Here is a 22388-nt window from a genome sequence, read left to right on the forward strand (position 1 = left end):
TTTTAAAACATTGATACTAGAAAAAGAATGTAACCCCTCCCACAAAACAACAAAAGAACAATTTCATTTTAAAGAATTTTATTATAGGATGTTAATATCCAGGACACCTTCAGAGCACCTTATTCATCTAATCAGATTTTTGGTAACTGGTTTTAAAGTGTTACTTGAGTATTTTTCCTCATACTGGCTTTCAGGCAAAAGTACTACTTGGTGCTTGTTTAAGAGATGTTAATTTGATTAAACAGTTTATCCTTAATAACCTGAGACATCAATCCATGGATAGCTTCTATGGTAGTTTTACAGCTAGAAAGAAAAAACAGATCACATAATGTCACAAGAACTGAGAACTGTTTCAAACGTGCAACTTCCATGCCCCCTCCCCCACCCCCCCCAATTCCATCCTTGCACCCCTAGTAATGATTCTGGTTCTATTCATACTCTGCAAAACATACTGTATACCATACCAATCTACAGTTTACTCTCTATAGTATACCATAGTGATTTTTAGCCTTCTGCATGTATTTTGATTATTTCCTACTTACTAAATTTTCCCAAAAGAATGACAATGTAAATATCTGATAAAATTCAAAAGTTATTTTATTATTTGTGAAAAGGTTTTGGAAAAGTTCTATTTTAGAAAGTTACTAAAGTTATTTATAATTCAGAAATATAGATTGATTCCAATATTACACTAAAATCTGCTTTTCCTTGTTGTTCATTAGTTGGAATTGTTTTTAAAAATGATTTTAATGAACCTTATGCTTTTTTCTCCTGAAAAATCAGAGACATCCTTCAAACAATGCAAAGGTAAAGTCAGATTAGTGGATGAAGGACTTAGATTTTAGAACTGATAAAAAAAAAAAAAAACCCACCAATATTCAGAAAAGATGCAATTCTTGTAAAATTACGCCCAAAGGAAAATTCTCTACTATTGTACCATTACTCTTCTCCTTCCTACTTTTCTTCCTATACAGTTACATTCCCACAGTCACATTTTTGCTTCTTAAGAAATTGAGATGTAAATGCAGATAAAACTATAAATCAGACACATATAAAGATAGATGAGCAAAATGACATATTCAGAGCAAGTATCAAAAGTAAGCCCTAATGTCAAAGAAAAATGTGATTTTTATCCAGGCTGCTATCTTTATACCTTTTATTACTCACAGAGAAGAAATAAATGAGGTCATTCTAACCCAAGATAGCTTCTATTCCAACACATTTCGGCCTTCTCTCTCTCTTTTCTTTCCTATCAACTAATTTAGTTCTTCTCAAAATGGATACCAAGATAGTGATTTATATAGATGTCAACACAGTCTTCCTTTCCTCTCTATCCCTGTCATATTAAAATTCAAATTTTTGTGAAAGTGAATATTATATTACTTCCCAATTCTGTATGTATCTGAAGGATCATGTAATTATTTCATATGTTATATCAAGTTTGTTCTTAATAAATTCTTTACTGAGATTTGAGATACTAAATTACTATATAAAGGATTATTTCAGAAAAATAAATTGAGAGATAACAATCATTTCTCTGATATTTAGGGCTTAAAACTTTATAAAAATTTGAAATTTGATAAACTTAAGAAATCCTAATTTAATCCTTCACAAAAGGATTATATTAGAATAGATTAGGACATCTTTTTGCAAAGTTTTGTTTTGGTTTTTGTTTAAAGACCCAGCAATGGACTGGTTTTCTTTCTTATACTTTATGGCTGAAGCTAGAAAAGGTGAAAGGGAGTTTTTCACAACATCACCTAGACCCAGAAGCCTTTAATATTCTTACCTGCTGCTGCTGCTAAGTCACTTTAGTCGTGTCTGACTCTGTGCGACCCCACAGATGGTAGCCCACCAGGCTCCCCCGTCCCTGGGATTCTCCAGGCAAGAACACTGGAGTGGGTTGCCATTTCCTTCTCCAATGCATGAAAGTGAGAAGTGAAAGTGAAGTCGCTCAGTCGTGTCCAACTCTTAGCGACCCCATGGACTGCAGCCCACCAGGTTTCTCCATCCATGGGATTTTCCAGGCAAGAGTACTGGAGTGGGTTGCCATTTCCTTCTCCAAATATTCTTACCTATCTTACCTGTCGCCTAAATTTTCAAAGTTAAAACCTGCATCTGACAACCTTAAAGGTTAACATTTAGGTACCACTGTAAGTTATAGGTTGAACTGTAAGGAATTTGAATCCTGTTATTTACAAATCTTGAGAAAAAAAAAAGTTGGGGGTAGGAATAGATTTGCTCTCACCTGTCTCGTGTAGCTTTGGCAAGTTTGTCTTCTGACTTTCGATCATGTGTTTCTAAACCCAACATGAAACTTCCTCGTCCCAGCTGGGCTTCTGACTGTTCTAATTTTTCAGACAAATCGAAGACCTGCCCGGTGGTATAGTCTGCATTCTATGGGGAAAATGATATTGTATCAGTATACAATACTAGTCTATCACATAAAAAAATATACATATGTAAATTTTCTTCCATATATAGTATTTCATTTACAAATAATTCTACTATGAAATCTAAGTGGATAGTCAGTGAAATAAGAAGTCAAATTATACTTGCAAAAACTGATTCCAAAGCTCAAGCAGTTGAATATAGAAATTTTACCCTTTTATAGTTTAAAGATTAAATTTGGAATTGTCTTTTTCGACTGCTTAAATCTAATAATTTGTTATTATGAGAGGCTTTGAAGTACACAGATTTGAGTCCAGATTGTGGTCCTCCTGCAGATTAGCTGGGAGGCCTTGGGAGAGGTCCTTTACTTTTCTATGCCTTTCAGACTTCCTGTGAAAATGGGGGAGGAGGGTGATAATTTCTACCTTAAAGCTATTGTGAGTGATGTATACAAAGCTTGTAGGACTGTTGATGACACCTAGCAAAAGCTTAACAGTTGTTAGCTAATTTTGTTACTTTTTCATGTTGAACTTCCAGAATTAGTACTTGTAACACATTTAAAAAATTACATTTGTGTTTTAGCTTTTCTAATTACAAAATTAATAGTTATACAGAAAATCTGGAAAATGTAGAGCAGTGTGTGTGTGTGTGTGTGTATATATATATATAAATAAATAAATACATATAAAAGAAAATACCTACCATCCCCTCCACCTAGCTATAAACACAATTTTTTTTAAAGAGTATTGCTATATACTCACATGAGCTTCCCAGGAGGTGCTACTGGTAAAGAACCCGCCTGCCAATATAGGAGACTTAAGAAACACGTCCAAGGAGCCGTGGCTGCGTGGGCGCAGGAGGGCCTAGAGGAGCTATCCCACATTGAAGGTCAGGAAGGGCGGTGGTGAGGAGATACCCCTCGTCCAAGGTAAGGAGCAATGGCTGCACTTTGCTGGAGCAGCCGTGAAGAGATATCCCACGCCCAAGGTAAGAGAAACCCAAGTAAGATGGTAGGTGTTGCAAGAGGGCATCCGAGGGCAGACACACTGAAACCATACTCACAGAAAACTAGTCAATCTAATCACACTAGGACCACAGCCTTGTCTAAACTCAATGAAACTAAGCCATGCCTGTGGGGCAACCCAAGACGGGTGGGTCATGGTGGAGAGATTTGACAGAATGTGGTCCACTGGAGAAGGGAATGGCAAACCACTTCAGTATTCTTGCCTTGAGAACCCCATGAACGGTATGAAAAGGCAAAATGATAGGATACTGAAAGAGGAACTCCCCAGGTCAGTAGGTGCCCAATATGCTACTGGAGATCAGTGGAGAAATAACTCCAGAAAGAATGAAGGGATGGAGCCAAAGCAAAAACAATACCCAGCTGTGGATGTGACTGGTGATAGAAGCAAGGTCCGATGCTGTAAAGAGCAATATTGCATAGGAACCTGGAATGTTGGGTCCATGAATCAAGGCAAATTGGAAGTGGTTAAACAAGAGATGGCAAGAGTGAATGTCAACATTCTAGGAATCAGCGAACTGAAATGGACTGGAATGGATGAATTTAATTCAGATGACCATTATATCTACTACTGCGGGCAAGAATCCCGCAGAAGAAATGGAGTGGCCATCATGGTCAACAAAAGAGTCCGAAATGCAGTATTTGGATGCAATCTCAAAAACGACAGAATGATCTCTGTTTGTTTTCAAGGCAAACCATTCAATATCACAGTAATCCAAGTCTATGCCTCAACCAGTAACGCTGAAGAAGCTGAAGTTGAACAGATCTATGAAGACCTACAAGACCTTTTAGAACTAACACCCAAAAAAGATGTCCTTTTCATTATAGGGGACTGGAATGCAAAAGTAGGAAGTCAAGAAACACCTGGACTAACAGGCAATTTGGCCTTGGAATACGAAATGAAGCAGGGCAAAGACTAAGAGAGTTTTGCCAAGAAAATGCACTGGTCATAACAAACACCCTCTTCCAACAACACAAGAGAAGACTCTACACATGGACATCACCAGATGGTCAACACCGAAATCAGATTGATTACATTCTTTGCGGCCAAAGATGGAGAAGCTCTATACAGTCAGCAAAAACAAGACCAGGAGCTGACTGTGGCTCAGACCATGAACTCCTTATTGCCAAAGTCAGACTTAAATTGAAGAAAGTAGGGAAAACCACTAGACCATTCAGATATGACCTAAATCAAATCCCTTATGATTATACAGTGGAAGTGAGAAATAGATTTAAGGGCCTAGATCTGATAGATAGAGTGCCTGATGAACTATGGAATGAGGTTCATGACATTGTACAGGAGACAGGGATCAAGACCATTCCCATGGAAAAGAAATGCAAAAAAAGCAAAATGGCTGTCTGGGGAGGCCTTACAAATAGCTGTGAAAAGAAGAGAAGCGAAAAGCAAAGGAGAAAAGGAAAGATATAAACATCTGAATGCAGAGTTCCAAAGAATAGCAAGAAGAGATAAGAAAGCCTTCTTCAGCAATCAATGCAAAGAAATAGAGGAAAACAACAGAATGGGAAAGACTAGGGATCTCTTCAAGAAAATCAGAGATACCAAGGGAACATTTCATGCAAAGACAGCCTCGATAAAGGACAGAAATGGTATGGACCTAACAGAAGCAGAAGATATTAAGAAGAGATGGCAACAATACACAGAAGAACTGTACAAAAAAGATCTTCATGACCCAGATAATCACTATGGTGTGATCACTGACCTAGAGCCAGACATCCTGGAATGTGAAGTCAAGTGGGCCTTAGAAAGCATCACTACGAACAAAGCTAGTGGAGGTGATGGAATTCCAGTTGAGCTATTCCAAATCCTGAAAGATGATGCTGTGAAAGTGCTGCACTCAATATGCCAGCAAGTTTGGGAAACTCAGCAGTGGCCACAGGACTGGAAAAGGTCAGTTTTCATTCCAATCCCAAAGAAAGGCAATGCCAAAGAATGCTCAAACTACCGCACAATTTCACTCTAGTAAAGTAATGCTCAAAATTCTCCAAGCCAGGCTTCAGCAATATGTGAACCGTGAACTTCCTGATGTTCAAGCTGGTTTTAGAAAAAGCAGAGGAACCAGAGATCAAATTGCCAACATCTGCTGGATCATAGAAAAAGCAAGGGAGTTCCAGAAAAACATCTATTTCTGCTTTATTGACTATGCCAAAGCCTTTGACTGTGTGGATCACAATAAACTGTGGAAAATTCTGAAAGAGATGGAAATACCAGACCACCTGATCTGCCTCCTGAGAAATCTGTATGCAGGTCAGGAAGCAACAGTTAGAACTGGACATGGAACAACAGACTGGTTCCAAATAGGAAAAGGAGTTCATCAAGGCTGTATATTGTCACCCTGTTTATTTAACTTATATGCAGAGTACATCATGAGAAACGCTGGGCTGGAAGAAACACAAGCTGGAATCAAGATTGCTGGGAGAAATATCAATAACCTCAGATATGCAGATGACACCACCCTTATGGCAGAAAGTGAAGAGGAACTCAAAAGCCTCTTGATGAAAGTGAAAGTGGAGAGTGAAGAAGTTGGCTTAAAGCTCAACATTCAGAAAACGAAGATCATGGCATCCCGTCCCACCACTTCATGGGAAATAGATGGGGAAACAGTAGAAACAGTGTCATACTTTATTTTTTGGGCTCCAAAATCACTGCAGATGGTGATTGCAGCCATGAATTTAAAAGACGCTTACTCCTTGGAAGAAAAGTTATGACCAACCTTGATAGCATATTGAAAAGCAGAGACATTACTTTGCCAACAAAAGTTCGTCTAGTCAAGGCTGTGGTTTTTCCTGTGGTCAGGTATGGATGTGAGAGTTGGACTGTGAAGAAGGCTGAGTGCCGAAGAATTGATGCTTTTGAACTGTGGTGTTGGAGAAGACTCTTGAGAGTCCCTTGGACTGCAAGGAGATCCAACCAGTCCATTCTGAAGGAGATCAGCCCTGGGATTTCTTTGGAAGGAGTGATGCTAAAGCTGAAACTCCAGTCCTTCGGCCACCTCATGCGAAGAGTTGACTCATTGGAAAAGACTCTGGTGCTGGGAGGGATTGGGGGCAGGAGGAGAAGGGGACGACAGAGGAAGAGATGGCTGGATGGCATCACAGACTCGATGGACGTGAGTCTGAATGAACTCCGGGAGTTGGTGATGGACAGGGAGGCCTGGCGTGCTGCGATTCATGGGGTCGCAAAGAGCCGGACACGACTGAGCGACTGATGTGATCTGATCTGAAGAAACACGGGTTTGATCCCTGGGTTGGGAAGATCCCCTGGAGGAGGGCATGGCAACCCACTCCAGTATTCTTGCCTGGAGAATCCCATGGACAGAGGAGCCTGGTGGGCTATATGCAGTCCACAGGGTCACAAACAGTCAGCACATTCACACCCACATTTGGTAAACTGAAATATTCTATATACTGCTGATATTTCATATATTTTTAAAACCAAAAGTTTAATAATCACATATGTACACTTAAGTGTACTTAAGTGTAATATTTTTTAAAAGTTTCTACTGGAATATCTTTATGTTATTCTATTTATTCAGTCTGTAAGATACTGTAAAGGCAGTACAGTTCAGTCACAAGACATTTTAAAAACATTTGCTGTCATCATAGTTACTATAAAAAGCCCTTTAAAATGCTACCAGCTTTCCAGTGATTTTACAAACATAATTTTTTAAACATGCAATTATATTCACTTTTTCTAAATGGTTTAGGTCACCAATACATCCTTCCCCAACAGATTTGGAGAAAACTCTAATGTTTGTAGATCACTTCACATCTAGAAGATTTAGCTGCAGATATAAAAATGTGGGATGGCAGAAACAGTTATACTATGAAAATGAAAAAAGAAACCAATTACATTTCAAACAGAGAAAACTAATATAAATAAAAAAAACTTTTTTCTGGTAGCTTTTAGATTACATGCTTTAGCTGTAAAGGGAAAGAGATGACATACATTTATTTATATATTTTTTTCTTAGAATGCTGTAATGTACTAGGTATTAAACTACACACAAAAAAGGAGGAAATATAATTTAACCTTTTCTTGATTATTAATGTCCTCAGTATATACAGTGCTGGAATACAGGGACAGCCACAGGCTGAGTAAGCAGAGCTGGCTGCTTTTGTACAAAGGTTCAGATAGCTCCAGTCTTACTGCTTCCTGCCCATGCCATCATGTGTCACTTCTGGCTGCTATCAGCATACTTGCCTCTAAGGAAACATGACACATGAGGCATTTAGCAGTGCTAGATAGACAGAAAACATTTAATAAATGTTTGTTATTATGATCACTCTCCCTCTTTCTAATTTACTATTTCTGACTGTTGAGGATAAGAAATAAGAAAAAAAATCATAGTAAATATGCTCAAGTGAGGTTTTTATCCATGAGTGCAATGAATCAAATGAGCAAAAAATAACTGCAGCCTGCTGCTGCTGCTTCTGCCAAGTCGCTTCAGTCGTGTCTGACTCTGTGCGACCCCATAGATGGCAGCCCACCAGGCTCCCCTGTCCCCGGGATTCTCCAGGCAAGAACACTGGAGTGGGTTGCCATTTCCTTCTCCAATGCATGAAAGTGAAAAGTGATAGTGAAGTCGCTCAGTCGTGTCCGACTCTTCACGACCCCATGGACTGCAGCCTACCAGGCTCCTCTGCCCATGGGATTTTCCAGGCAAGAGTACTGGAGTAGGGTGCCATTGCCTTATTATATGCCTAGTACTTTCCTAATTACTATATATATTTCATATAATTCTCAGTGTACTTAACAATGTGGGTATTATCATCTTCGGGCCCAAGAAAGCCTCAGACACATTAAATAATGCTGTGAAGGTCACACACAGCTAGTAAAATGGCAGACTTCTTTGTGAACTGAGTTTATCTTAGTCCAAATTTAGTGGTTCTAACCACTATGCTATACTGTACTATATGAAGTGGCTTACTTTAAAAAAAAAAAAAGATAAACAAAACTGTTCCTTAACTAAGATCTAGACAGAAGTTTCTGTCCTCTTCTAGGTATTAGATTTTAATGATATATTGGAAAATATTGACTTTTTCATTTTTTTTTGGTGGTAGCAGCATCTGCTTGCTATAAGGTAGTGATATTCTGATTTCTTTGGGGGACATTCTTAGTCCAAGTGCTCTGGAGAGTTTCTTCTACTCCAGCCCAGAAGTGAAGCAGTGACGGACTGCCTTGGCTCAACTACTCATGGTGTTCATTCCTTTGGCCCAGAGCAGGTTTAAGGTTAGGCATGTGACCTACAAACTCAGACACACAGTGAGGCTTTGCCGGGGAACATGTTGAGTGGTGTGTATGTGTCTGTGTATGTGTGTGTTGTGTATCTTGATCTTTTCTTTTGAATGTGGAATTGGGAGGTCTAAGCTAATACTGCCATCTTGATTTCACATGAAGTCTGAAACTGAAACCAACTGACCTGAAATCAAAGCTGAGAAAGGAAGACCAAGACCTCATAATATTGTCTGAATGCAAACTCAGGCTGTGCCTGAAGTCAGCCCTCCTCCTGGTATTCCTGGACTTTGCAGCTTACATGATTCTCTTTTTTGTTTTAGCCAGGTTGGTTGGGTCTCCTGTCACTTGTAACTAGAGTGCTACCTGAGACACACAACAAAGAACACTATTGGCATTTTTCTCTAACTCAGTCAGAGGTAGATCTCACCCTCATCTGGTCTCAATAGTACACAATACAGATCCTAGCTTGGCCTCTGGTCATACAGAATCTGCTCCCAAGCCCACCATCTTGGCAAAGTCAGTCTTTCCATAAAAAAGACTTTCAGACATTAAACAACTTATATAGACTGATAAAATTCAGACACACTCCTCGCAAGCATAGTACTTACCGTAAGCAAGCTAGAGGAACTCAGCGTATTCACCCAGTATTTATTCCACAAAAGCTCAAGCAATTTCCGATCCAAAGAGGATTTGAAATATGAGACTTCTAAGGCATAGTATCTAATGAAACAAAACCACAAATCTAGTAAGTAAAACACATTCAACCACATCACATAAAGGTTATGGCCAAATTTAAGTTAATTACATTTTATATCCAAATAGTCATGCTTTAATTTTTTCCAACAGAATAACAGGTAAATAACAGTAACTGGTTTTCTTACTCTTCAGAGGGGTGGTTGCAATTCAGTTAAGCAAATATTCTCTAGTTATATTTCTCCCCTCTGTAAAGCCCGGAAATTCTCAAAAAATTATTAATAACTAATCAAAATTTCTGAATGACATGTATTTACCCATGCCACTGACTTCATAAATTTCAGCCAACGGTAATGAACTTCCCCTCTCCAAGGTTAGCTATTACTTTTGTTAGGCTTTTAAAAATACTAAAAATGACATGTGGATTCTCGATTCCTCCTTTCTAATCCCCTAATTAGGAACAACTGCTTTTTGGAAAAGCAAAACTTTAAGGTTGGTCATTAAAGCATATTTTAAAAGAATTGCTGCTGCTTCTAAAGGTGCCTAATTTATAATCAAGGGAAATTTGGTTAAATGTCTGAAAAACTTTTTTTTTTAAAGAAAGAAATATTTAACTATGTCACTATGTTACAAAGAAACAGAAGGGACTTCTTCACCTTAAGGAGCTTACCATTTTCATGGGACACGTGGGATGAATCCATGGAAAGTTACAAATACAATGATATATATTGAATAATAGTAAGTGATGCTATAGTGCATATTTAAAATGAATCATCTGCCAATTAAATGTTAACAATAATGAGTATTCTTAGTATAGACAGAACAGCCTGAGAAGCTCCAGGGAAAAGGCAGGATTTCGAGTAACCCTAACATGAGTCTATAGTGTGGCTATGTTAAGAGCAAGGAGGAAGCATTAGGCAGAGAGCCCTAACTCACAAAAAGGAAAGTCATGAAAGGAACAAGAAGTTAATCAGTCTGCCTGGTAAGTTTAGAGGGAGCAGAAGGATTTTGTAAGGGAAATCTAGGAAGCTATGTTGGGGTCTAGCTAGCAGAAGACATTACATATAAGGCTAAGAAATTATCTTCTAGGTACTTGGGACTCATGGAAGGTGTCTGAGCAGATCAGTGATACAGCCGTTTATATCAGTGTTTGAGAAGGCCGGCTGTGGTAAGATGTGTCAGAGGAGAAATGGGAAGCAGGGAGACCGCAAAGGATGCCACTGCAGTGAAGCAGATGTCAGGAGAAAAAGGCCTCACTCTTAGGTTAGTGCTGTCGAAGATAAAGGCACAGGGACGAACAGAAATGTGTGTTCTTTCAATTCAGGAGTGAAGAAATTTAAAAAGAGTAAGAATTTAAAGACAATTCTAAGTAAGGGCTTTATAAATAAGATATCCCTGCATATGTGTAGATGAAAAGATTAAAAAGAGTAAGAATTTAAAGACAATTCTAAGTAAGGGCTTTATAAATAAGATATCCCTGCATATGTGTAGATGAAAAGCTATAGTGAAATGTGGAAGTGGGACGTGGAAACAGTGTATTTCTTGAGCCACTTATTATGTCCTGGCGCTTTATATATACTCATTTAATCTTCCCTACAACCACAAAAGGAAAGATTTATTATTCCTATTCTAGGCAGAAGAAACAACTCTAGAGTAGAGACTTGTTCAACACCACAGAAAGTGGCAGCAAAAGTATATGATATTATGTCTGTTATCAAAACCTCATGGTCTAATTTATTGTTATATCCAGAGTGTAGACATTTAAGACCTTGTTTAAGAAGTGAAGCCCTGGGAGTTGAGGCAGTTAGGTATGGGGAGAGGAGGCAGGGGCTCAGGTGGAAAGGTCAGTTTTAGAAATGACAGGTTGTACCTCTGATACTTTAGGGGAAAGAGAGGATGAGTAGAGCAAAAGATGTAGATTATAAAGGATGGAAATAAGGGAGCTCAAACTGGAGGGTCTAGAATAGACTTTTATGTTTTAAAATTTGTGGATCACCTTAATGTTATTACTGTCTTAATTCCGTAGGCTGATGCAATGAAATTTTTTGGTCTAATATTAGCTGCAAATCTCAGTAGCAGAGTTGAAAGCAAGAAGAATATTCAAAATTACTCGTGGAGCTAAATCCTCATCTTCTGTACAGGAAGTCAATAATAGATACTGCCTAGAACTGAAAATCAAGAAGTAGCACTATCAGCATGCTGTTTGAAGTTAATGGGGTAAATACTTAAACGGAGTATAGCTATAATAGTTGAAGTGATTCCCTCTGGGGGTGGGGGAAAGGGAATGGTATTTTCATAGAACCAGTGACTCTTTAAACTATGACCTTGTATAACATTGATAACATACAAGCTAATTTTAAAAATCTGTTGTGTCCTATTTTTACTAAGGCTCTTAAAAGTTAAATATATTTAATATCTGTATTAGATTCTATGTTGAAAACAAATTTTGGATTATGATCTAGAATTTAAAATATGAAAGAAAAAAGATCAGTGTAAACTACAAATTACAGCTCATTGTCAAATGATTTAGGAAATGATGAGTCTGCTCTTAACTTGGCACTATGATTCATTGATTTGAAATAAAAATAAGCAACTTATTTGCCCTATTAAAAAAAGTTTACTCTTTATTTAGGAACTGGTCCTAAGTAAGAGAGTATCTTTGAACATCCTACTTATTCCAGGTTCAAAATTCTAGGCTCTAGCAATGCAGGTAGTTAGAAAGCAGCAACTCCTCTTAGAGAGGCTCATTTCTCAGAAAAAAACAGGAAATGCAGGTTTGTTTGGGTATAGGAAGCACAGTATGCCTCATAGTCTTTGTTTCAAAAGCTGCTGCTGGTGATGAGAGAAGCCGAGTAGGTATTAAAGAAACTGCAACTCAATATAAATGAAAAAAATTGTTAACTCTGAAAGTGAAAGTATTACAGCAAAGGTGTTTTCATGCTTAGGAGCAATTCTCTCAAATAGGAATGGCTTAAATTCTTTTCAGTAGAGCAAATTAAGAGATTTAATTACAAACCTCTCATTGGTTTATAAATGAAAATAAAATAAAAATCTTTTTTTCCAGAAGTATGCCAAGGATCAGACATATTTAAAAATTAAATTCTAGAAATTCTGGTATTTTCTAGGAATTCTAAACAGAAAAATAAGAGCAGTAGTAGCACATGAGTAGTAAAGTATTCCTTGAAGTTAGGATAGGAGATGTGGAGAAAGGGACAGTAGTAATCAGGCAAAACTTTTTTTTTTTAGGGGGGTGCCCACACTTCTATGTGCCATGCCCTATTTTAATTGTTAGGATATAGCAGTGAATTGATTTCTCTCTCATGAAGTTCACATTCTAATGAGGTCAATAAAGGAAGCAAAAACATATCAGATGGTCACAAGTGCTAAGAAGAAAAATGAAGCAGGGAAAGGTAACAGTGACTAGAAAGTGCTAATTGAAATAGGGTGATCAAGGAACATTCTCTGTTAAGGTGACCCTTAAACAGACACTCGTTGACTGAAATAGTGAATCACATGGAAATAATGAAGAATGTTCCAGGCAGAAGGATTAGCAAGTGCAAAGGCCCTAAGGCAGGAGCCAGCCTAGTACATCTGATAAACCATGAGGCCACTATGGCTAGAACAGACAGAGCAAAGGCTTAGTGACAAGAAGTAGAGTCCCTGAGATGGGCTCAGAACGATTGTAGGGGCCAGTCTACATAGGGTTGTGTGGTCCATGGTAAGCACTATACATCTTATTCTTAATGAGACAGGAAATCACTCTGAGAAGGACAAACATGATCAGACTTATATTTTAACAGAATCTGTTTGGCTGACAAAAGCCCTTTAAGGGGTGGGGTGAAGTGCAGAAGCAAGAAGACTAGCTAGAAGGCTAGTGCTCTGATTTAAGTTCCAGATGGCTGTGGCCTGGGTCAAGGTGATAGTAAGAGAGGTGATGTATTTAGAAGGTGGAGAAAATTGTCTTCACTGGTTTACCGATTTAAAAAATTGAGATGTAATTCACATAGCATGAAAGTCACTGTTTTAAAGGAGTATACAATTAAGTAGTTTTTAGTATGACTTCTTTAACTCTTGGAGTAAAAATGTTTAGGGATAACTTTTGCTATGTGGAAACTGGGTACATTGAGGGCTGTAGAAATTGCTAGCGTCAGGCTGGCTCTGCATACAGCTTCCTTCAACTTTTACTTTCATCAACAGGCCAAGTATCTTATACATTGATAAAACGTATATAGATGGGTGAAAGGCAAATAACATGTTAGATTAAAACAATTGTTAATAAAGATTCAAACATTATCCTAAATTTATATATTCTTACTATTATTTTAAAAGGTATTATGAAATGCATTTCACCTGAATTTTTTTCTCATCTATAAAATTAGGGGCTTGGTCTGGATGATCTTTGAGGTTTCTTATGATGATTCTGGCATCAGATACATTTTTAAATGACTTACTGTTTGCAGTGTACACCAAAGTCTTCTATTTTATTAAGTGGGATGGTCTGGTACTCAGAAGGTCCTTCATCCGGAGGCTTGTAGCCCTAAACAAAAATGAAGAAAATAGAAGACTTAAACACAACAGAGGAAAAACATGTTTTCTATGTGACTTTCTGTTTACAGAAACATTCATTTGGGGGAGCCAATTACTGAACATAAACACCTAATTAAAAAAAAAGTATATTGCTTATGCTGCTGCTAAGTCACTTCAGTCGTGTCCGACTGTGTGTGACCCCACAGACGGCAGCCCACCAGGCTCCCCCATCCCTGGGATTCTCCAGGCAAGAACACAAGATTGGGTTGCCATTTCCTTCTCCAGTGCATGAAAGTGAAAAGTGAAAGTGAAGTCGCTCAGTCGTGTCCGACTCTTAGCGACCCCATGGACTGCAGCCCACCAGGCTCCTGCATCCATGGGATTTCCAGGCAAGAGTACTGGAGTGGGGTGCCATTGCCTTCTCCGTTATTGCTTATACTCTTCCTCAACCCCATTCGGTGGCTGAAGGCTAGATTTGGCTTATAGATTAATTTTTCTTGTCCTTAGGTGATATTCACTTGTGCTCATATCTATTTCAGATTTGCAGTAGATAGAAGGTGGCCATGACGCACAAATCCTTATTAACAAAAGAACTGCTTTTCTAGTAGAATTAACAACATGCAGCACAAATGTATTACTTTTTTGCTAAAGACAATTTGTGGTAGTTGGGCTTCTATTTTGTAAATACCATTAAATTGTTTTAGGACAAAATGAGATACTAACTATAACACATCTTTAAAAATAAACCAAATATTTAAAAATTGAAAAACTATAAGAACTAGGAATTTTTCAAATTACCTTTGGATATGTCCTGAAGGCTCCAAGATTCACTTTCCCTGCAGATATTGTTCTTGTTGGGTCAATCTACAAGAAAGATATATTTAATATCTGCTGACTTATTTGTTTAAACATTATAAGCCTAGAAATACATATGTACATATAACATTATAGGCACACACACATAATTAAAAATAACCAATAGGGAAAAAAATAACCAAATTGGAAAATCACAGAAGTTCAACAGAATGGTTAAATATGGAAATCTCATCATTTATTTAGAGATTAGATCTAGTTATTATACTATTTAAGAGTATTAATTACAGATTTGCTCATCTCTTCCAGAAGTCTTTTTAAACAGATGAACAATTTCTACCTTCCTTAGAGTAACCTGAATTACATCTAAAATACTTTAAGCATAGCAAGAGCTGTTCTAGCAATTTCCTGATTCAATCAGTTCACTCAACATCGACCAAATGCCCACTGTGTGCAGGGAACTGAGACACAGGTGCTGTGTACATTCTCATCTAACAGAGGGTGGGGAAAGATGCATAGAAGTTACATAACTTGTTCAGAGTCCCAGCTACAAAGAAGTGGAATTTAGACTCAAACCTAGGCTGGCACCAGACCCTTGCTCTTTACCATACTGTTTTTATTTCCCTGTATACCTGCTTTAGTAAATCTTCATGAAAATTAATTATAACTGGTTGTAAAAATACTTACTACCACTGCTACAAATGGTTCCTGGAACTGCTGATTGAGCATCTGAGTACTAACATCAATTCCAGAAAGCCAGCAGCCATAGCCAGGGTGGCTATGATACCAGCCAATTGCATTTTCAAGGCGGCCAACCTAACAAATGAAGAGAGCAAAGGAGCTTGAGGTTCTTGTTTAATCTTAGAGATGCTTGTGATTTGTCTAGACAGCCCTACAGTTAAATAACAGTATGCAGAATAATTATAGCATATGGTGCTTAAAAAAATTTTTTTTAGATAATACATGCTCAAGGCACAAAATTAATAAGATACATGTACAATAAGGTCATTCAGTCTCCTTCCACCTCCTTCCCCTCAACTAGTTTCTCAGCCCAGATGTTACTGTCATAGGTTTACACACCTATCTTCCAGAGTTACTCTCTGCATATAGAATATATTCTTTGCATATATGTAGATTAATAAAAACACACAATGGCATACCACCAATAGTATTCTACACTTTGCTTTTTCACTCAACAAAATATTCTTGGATTTGTTTCACATAAATAAACATATAGATAGCTACCTTTTAAAGGCTGGCTGGCAGTTCATTGTGTGGGATATAATTTATTTAATCAGCTTGATATCCAGTTACATTTAGGTTGTTTACAATTTTTTGGTTTTAAACACATAATGAATATGAGAATTATAATTTCTTTTAAAAACTCAGATATAGTTTATATATGTATAATATATATAGACATTCGTTCAGATGTACAACATAATGATTCAATATATGTATATACTGTGAAATGATCACAGTAAGTACAGTTAACATCCAACACCACATGCAGTTACAATTTTTTTTTCCTTGTGATGAGAACTTTTAAGATCTACTCTCTTGAGAATTTTAAAAAAATCCATGCTTATCTCATATATGTTACATATAGTTAAGAATAACTTAAAATATAAACTCTAATGTAGGAGGATAGTTTTAAGTTTAGAAACTCAAAACTATGAGACTCTTAACTTGCAGTAACCAAATTTTAGGGAACAGCATTTTTACCTGTTTAGCATTTTCTATGTATGCAGCCATGTACTCATATGCAGCAGCCTGAGCGTTCACTCGCGTTTCAGTGCCCTCTACTGGCAAAGCAAAGCTGTCCATAATGATCATGGTCTCACCGTCCACCTTGCCCAGCATCAAGCCCATCACTTCCAGGTTGCCTCCTGATCTGGCATGCATCACCATTTTCAGTAGAGCCAATGCTGAGATTTTGCAGTACTTAAAGTAATGGTGACTACAAAACAAAGGCATGGTGTAATTAACTTTCTTATATAAGTACAATTGTAAGACAGTTTTTGTACAATTTTTGTGGAGATTAACAAATAAGTATTGAAGCAATTTACACTGAAGAAATGGGGAGAAAGCGTATATATATATAGAATGAGGGAAAGAAAAAGTAGAAAAGGACAGAGTTCCTGAAGGGGGATGGAAATGATAAACATAATCCTGCAAATTACTTCCCATTGGGGGAAGGGAAAAGTATGAAATAATTTTAAAATATGCTATTTGAGTAGACAGAAGGGAATTACACGACCATTTCAATAGACTTTTTCTCCATTAATTTTGGAATCACCAAATCTAGGTTTCTGACCCTGGTTGGTCCGTTTTGCCTCATTATTCTCCCACTTAACCTTCCAGGCCTAACAGTTAAGAATGTAGGCTCTGACATCCATCTACCTAGGTTTGAAGCCTTTTACTGCCATATCCTGGCTGTAACCTTGAGACAACCACTTAATGTCTGTGCCTGTTCATAGAGTTGTTGTTTGGAGGAAATGAATAAAACAATGTACGTAAAGTGCATGGCTTAGTGCCTGACACATACAAAACTTTTTAAGTGCTGCTGCCTGCCAAGTCGCTTCAGTTGTGTCCGACTCTGTTCGAACCCATGGACTGCAGCCTACCAGGCTCCTCCGTCCATGGGATTCTCCTGGCAAGAACACTGGAGTGGGTTGCCATTTCTTTCTCCAATGCATGAAAGTGCAAAGTGAAAGTGAAGTCACTCAGTCATGTCTGACTCTTAGCGACCCCATGGATTGCAGGCTCCTCCGGACAACAGTACTGGAGTGGGGTGCCATTGCCTTCTCCCTTTTAAGTGCTAGCTGCATTATTAACCTATCTTTTATAGTACTCTGAGAGTACAATGTGTTGAGGGTTGTAGCTTCTCTTTGTGGTATCAGTCTAAAAATGTAAAATGTAGCCTTAAAAGCTTTAGTCCTACTGTGATCAGTGTTTCAGTTTGTCATCTGTGTATGTGACTAAACTACTGTTGAATAAAATTCCACTTCAGTCTCATTGATGTAGCCAAAGACAGCAAGGATGACTGTAACTGGAGATACAATGACACAGTGAGGCTGATAATTTAAAATATTCAATAGGCTATATCAATCTAAGTATGCAGCCTGCTATAGAAATAGCAGACAACCAGGCAAAATAACCAGTCTGTAAAGAGTGTCAGTGTCTTTGAGAAGTCTTTTTAAAATGTCTGCCCACAGATTTCAATCACAGATGAAAAATATAGAGACCTGACCTTGGAAGTCAAGACATGAATTAAAATCTTCACTCCTCTATCTACTGGCAAAAAAAGTCCATTATTGTGGTTCTATTACATACATTCTAGACCCTTTTTTATACATGCCCTGATCTAATCTTTATAACATCACCAACAGATAGGTCTTTTTTCTCTTTTACAGATAAAAAAGATAAATAAATTTCAACTAATTAGTTATACTTGTGAGATTTGATTTTCGGTCTTAACTGTTGTTCACTTAAGAATTCATTGCCTCTGTGTAATTATGAACTAAGTTATTTACTATATTTGCTTGTTTTCATATATGCAGAAAAGGAATAAAAATACTTCGTTGTCATAAAGATTAAGTGACATATGCAAATTCCCAGCTCAAAACTCAGCCTGTAGTTAAGTACTCAGTAAACACTGCTGAATCTGAATTCCCACAGGTAAAGCTTGCCTTGGAAAAACCTGTGAGACAGATGAAATGGTTTTTGTTGTTGACCACCGCTTTCCTGTCTATCCGTTAGAGAGACTGACCTTTTTACTCTTTCCATACACTATCTGCTGTCAGGAAAGGATAAATACCGCTGCAAAGAAATCTTGACCTGTCATCACTCCGAGGGACACATGAGTTTTGCTAAGGGGCAAAAAACCTTAAGTTGTATTGATAAAATTTACAGCTTCTGTAAAAAAAATGGTGGAGTAAACATTGTGGGAGACTGAGTAGAGAGCCTCTTTGTTGTTTCTGAAATAATTACCAGCAAAAAAGAAGCAATTATAGATATAAAAGATTACAGACTAAAAAAAGCTGGCGCATAATTATTTTAGAGACCATTGGATTGACTCAGTATCTGAAGATAGCTGTAGTCCCAGTCTGAAATCAGCTGAAGATCCCAACAAAGTGTATATCGACACAAGGTTCAAGGCAGAGTGTGGAGTATCTCTAATAATACGGGGGCTGAGAAGTGAAAGCCCAAACTACCGCTTGTCGTTTTCCTCTTCCATTCTCCCAAGGCAAACGAGACAGAAAGGGGGAATCAAGCAAGCCCCAGTGGAGGGTCTTACGCTTTATTTGCGGGGATAAAAAGGTAAAATAAAATTTCTTAGACGATTCCTTTTCCTCCTTGCTGCAGAGGGAAAGACAAGCTCTCTATCCCCAACTCTCACTGCCCCTGGGTCTCTTAAAAGTCCCGCCACCCCTCCCTCCCCTGCGTTTCGCCAGGGACCTCCTCACTCCTTAGTCCAGGGCTTCGCCGCCAGGATTTCTTGCTGCTGTTTCTTGTCGTATTTGTAGATTTCATCGACACTCTGGGCTTCCTGCATGTTGTTGGCTAGCTCCCACGTTTTCTGGGCCATGCCACTCCCGGAAGCTGCCATCGCCGAGGAATCTGATAAGCTGTCGCCTCCGCAATCGAGACGCAACTTTATCTCGCTAGGTTTTCGGGCGTGGGCTCCGGACCCACCCCACCGCAGGTGCAAACTCACACTAGGCTCTCGGGGCAGCCATGACACCCAGCACCGGAGGTGAAGTTGGTACGGACCATCCGCGGGATGGCGGGGGTCCTTGGGGGACGCGGCTATATACACAGCAGTTACACAATAGTTAAGAGGCAGAGGAGTCGTCTCATTACTGAAAAGAGAACTTACTATCTTGGAAAATTATATGTGTGAAATAGGAAGAAAACAGTAGTTACCTAGGGAATGGTATAGCCTTCTGTACCGGAAGAAGGGCATGTAACGTTATGCCAGAAACTGGAATTGGCCCTCCTTGTTCGTTCTGCGCAGGTTCGGCTTCCGCCATATTAAAAATGGGAGTGAGAGAAGTCGCTCAGTCGTGTCCGACTCTTTGCGACCCCATAGACTAGCCTATCAGGCTCCTCCGTCCATGGGATTTTCCCGGCAAGAGTACTGGAGTGGGTTGCCATTTCCTTCTCCAGAGGATCTTCCCGACCCAGGGATTGAACCCGGGTCTCCCTCATTGTAGGCAGACGCTTTACCGTCTGAGCCACCAAGAAGCTGCAATGGGGCAAAGAACTGTTTTTACGTGGGTGTAAGCAATGGCAACCCACTCCAGTACTCTTGCCTGGCAAATCCCATGTACAGAGGAGCCTGGTAGGCTGCAGTCCATGGGGTCGTTAGGACTCGGACACGACTGAGCGACTACACTTTCACTTCATGCATTGGAGAAGGAAATGGCAACCCACTCCAGTGTTCTTGCCTGGAGAATCCCAGGGACGGGGGAGCCCGGTGGGCTGCCGTCTCTGGGGTCGCACAGAGTCGGACACGACTGAAGCGACTTGGTGGCAGCAGCAGCAGCAGGTACTCTTAAGATTGTTGAAAGCCAAAAAAAAAAAAAAAAAGATGTCTATGGAAAAGTAGACATAGAAGTAGTTCCGAATGCCGCTTTTGAGAGAATGATAACATGGCATCCTAGTTTACTTCCAGATGAATCATTGCACATGCGTAAAGCCCTTTGACTTGTGGTTTCGCGCAAAACTTTCCTAGAGGGGCGTTCTCTAGCGTCTCAAGGTGGCCATGGAAACTTGTGGATGGCTATGATCGTGCCTTTTGGCGCGTTTGTAAAAATAACATCTATACGAGCTATTAGTGTTTTGCCAAGTGTCCAGTACCCACTTCTTGAAACAGTTTACAGTTTAATCTTATACATTCCACTGTGGAACCACTTCTGTCCCCTAAACCGAATTAATCTAGGGGGAATATGTTGTCACCCACCACTTCATGGGAAATAGATGGGGAAACAGTGGAAACAGTGTCAGACTTTATTTTTCTGGGCTCCAAAATCACTACAGATGGTGACTGCAGCCATGAAATTAAAAGACGCTTACTCCTTGGAAGGAAAGTTATGACCAACCTAGATAGCATATTGAAAAGCAGAGACATTACTTTGCCAACAAAGGTCCGTTTAGTCAAGGCTATGGTTTTTCCTGTGGTCATGTATGGATGTGAGAGTTGGACTGTGAAGAAGGCTGAGCGCCGAAGAATTGATGCTTTTGAACTGTGGTGTTGGAGAAGACTTGAGAGTCCCTTGGACTGCAAGGAGATCAGCCCTGGGATTTCTTTGGAAGGAATAATGCTAAAGCTGAAACTCCAGTATTTTGGCCACCTCATGCCAAGAGTTGACTCATTGGAAAAGACTCTGATGCTGGGAGGGATTGGGGACAGGAAGAGAAGGGGACGACAGAAGATGAGATGGCTGGATGGCATCACTGACTCGATGGATGTGAGTCTGAGTGAACTCCGGGAGTTGGTGATGGATAGGGAGGCCTGGCGTGCTGCATTCAGGGGGTCTCGAAGAGTCGGACACGACTGAGCGACTGATCTGATCTGATCTGAAGAGTTAATACAGTGTTTAATTATTTCATTTATTTGCTTGTTTTTAGGTATCCTTCTTTCTTCTCCTATTCCCCATTCCACACTAGATTCTAAGTTCCAAAACACAGGGACCGGGTCTCTATTCCTTGTTTTATCCCTAATACCTACCATAGATGCTCAGTGTTTATATTACTGGGAAAAATAAAGAGGGAGGGCGGGGGGTAGTTTCACCTCCGCAACTTCAACTTTTAGTTACCTTGAAAGTTTGCATAAGTGGTCAGCGTTGCCTGGAGTGCTTTCCCCTTACTTTTCTGACTGGGAGCTCATATTAATATTTAAAAAGAGAGCTCAAAGATCTCTACCATGCAATCATTCTCAACTTCTTTCTCTCTCCAGTCATCTTCCTTCCACGACGAATCTAAATGTCTGTAGGTGCTTCTGTAGCTGTTACACATTGAAATAATGTGTTTGTTTACTTGGAAGTTTTCCTTTTCACTGTAAGCGGGTGCACTCTGCTCTGGGTTGTATCCTCCACTCCTAGAAAGGTGTGTGACATTTAGTTAAGACAAACATATAGGAATTACGGAATCCACAGCCCCACCTGCGGTTTTGACATTATCTTTCAAACCCTCATACAAGGTGACTTGAGATAAAGGAGCCTTAGCTGCACTGGCCTGGGAAGCTAGAGAGAGATCTCTTTTCTAGTGGTGATATATGGCCACTAAGTATTCGGGTGAACTGAGTATTTTGAAATTAGTAATAAAGTCTAGGACAAAACGTTGACAGACTCCTGAGGGAGCAATAGTGCCCGGAGAGGTGTGCCAACAGTTTTTCTCTACCTTTTCCCCTGTCTGTCCCCTCCAGGCTCCCCCCACCCACCTCCCCCAGGCTCTGAACAGAGGCCAGCTAGGGCTTGGAAGGTTTGAAGTGGGCAGAATCAGTTTAGCCTCGGAAAGTGGCTCCGGCAGTTCAACAGTCTCAGGCGGAGTCCGAGCCCAGATTCGGGTGAGCCCTGCGAACCGCCGGGCGTCCATGCGGCCTCCGGGGCGGCAGGGGGCGCCCCCGGCCGCGAGCCTCTGCCCCGCGGCCGCAGTGGGGCGGGGCCACGCCCGGCCGTT

At 39.5% G+C, this 22388-nt stretch overlaps 1 protein-coding gene across 3 annotated transcripts; it reads right to left on the minus strand.

Annotated features, from left to right (window-relative positions):
- Positions 1 to 61: 61 nt before the first annotated feature.
- Positions 62 to 19753, minus strand: COPS5 (COP9 signalosome subunit 5). Of its 3 annotated transcripts, none has more exons than XM_027561115.1 (8): positions 19632 to 19753; positions 16428 to 16662; positions 15390 to 15518; positions 14688 to 14753; positions 13814 to 13899; positions 9278 to 9389; positions 2249 to 2397; positions 62 to 303 (listed from the first exon to the last, which is right to left on the minus strand). In XM_027561115.1, exons 1-8 carry the CDS (start codon positions 19736 to 19738, stop codon positions 219 to 221), a joined length of 969 nt encoding a protein of 322 aa, XP_027416916.1. In that variant the 5' UTR covers positions 19739 to 19753; the 3' UTR covers positions 62 to 218. The 3 variants fall into 3 exon arrangements, with proteins under 3 accessions (XP_027416916.1, XP_027416915.1, XP_027416917.1); XM_027561114.1 differs by lacking the exon at positions 19632 to 19753 and adding an exon at positions 19172 to 19470; XM_027561116.1 differs by lacking the exon at positions 19632 to 19753 and adding an exon at positions 19164 to 19435.
- Between the last annotated feature and the right edge of the window lie 2635 nt (positions 19754 to 22388).

Source organism: Bos indicus x Bos taurus, chromosome 14 (assembly GCF_003369695.1).
Source record: "Bos indicus x Bos taurus breed Angus x Brahman F1 hybrid chromosome 14, Bos_hybrid_MaternalHap_v2.0, whole genome shotgun sequence".
NCBI lineage: Eukaryota > Metazoa > Chordata > Mammalia > Artiodactyla > Bovidae > Bos > Bos indicus x Bos taurus.

Bases quoted from the DNA above. Each gene is read 5' to 3' on its own strand.
- COPS5 (XM_027561114.1), bottom strand. From the start codon at position 19,314: ATGGCAGCTTCCGGGAGTGGCATGGCCCAGAAAACGTGGGAGCTAGCC. The intron at 13,900-14,687 runs GTAATTTGAAAA...ATTTTTGTTTAG, and splicing joins CCTTCAGGACATATCCAAAG to GGCTACAAGCCTCCGGATGA. The intron at 9,390-13,813 runs GTAAGTCATTTA...TTGTTTCATTAG, and splicing joins TTTGGTGTACACTGCAAACA to ATACTATGCCTTAGAAGTCT.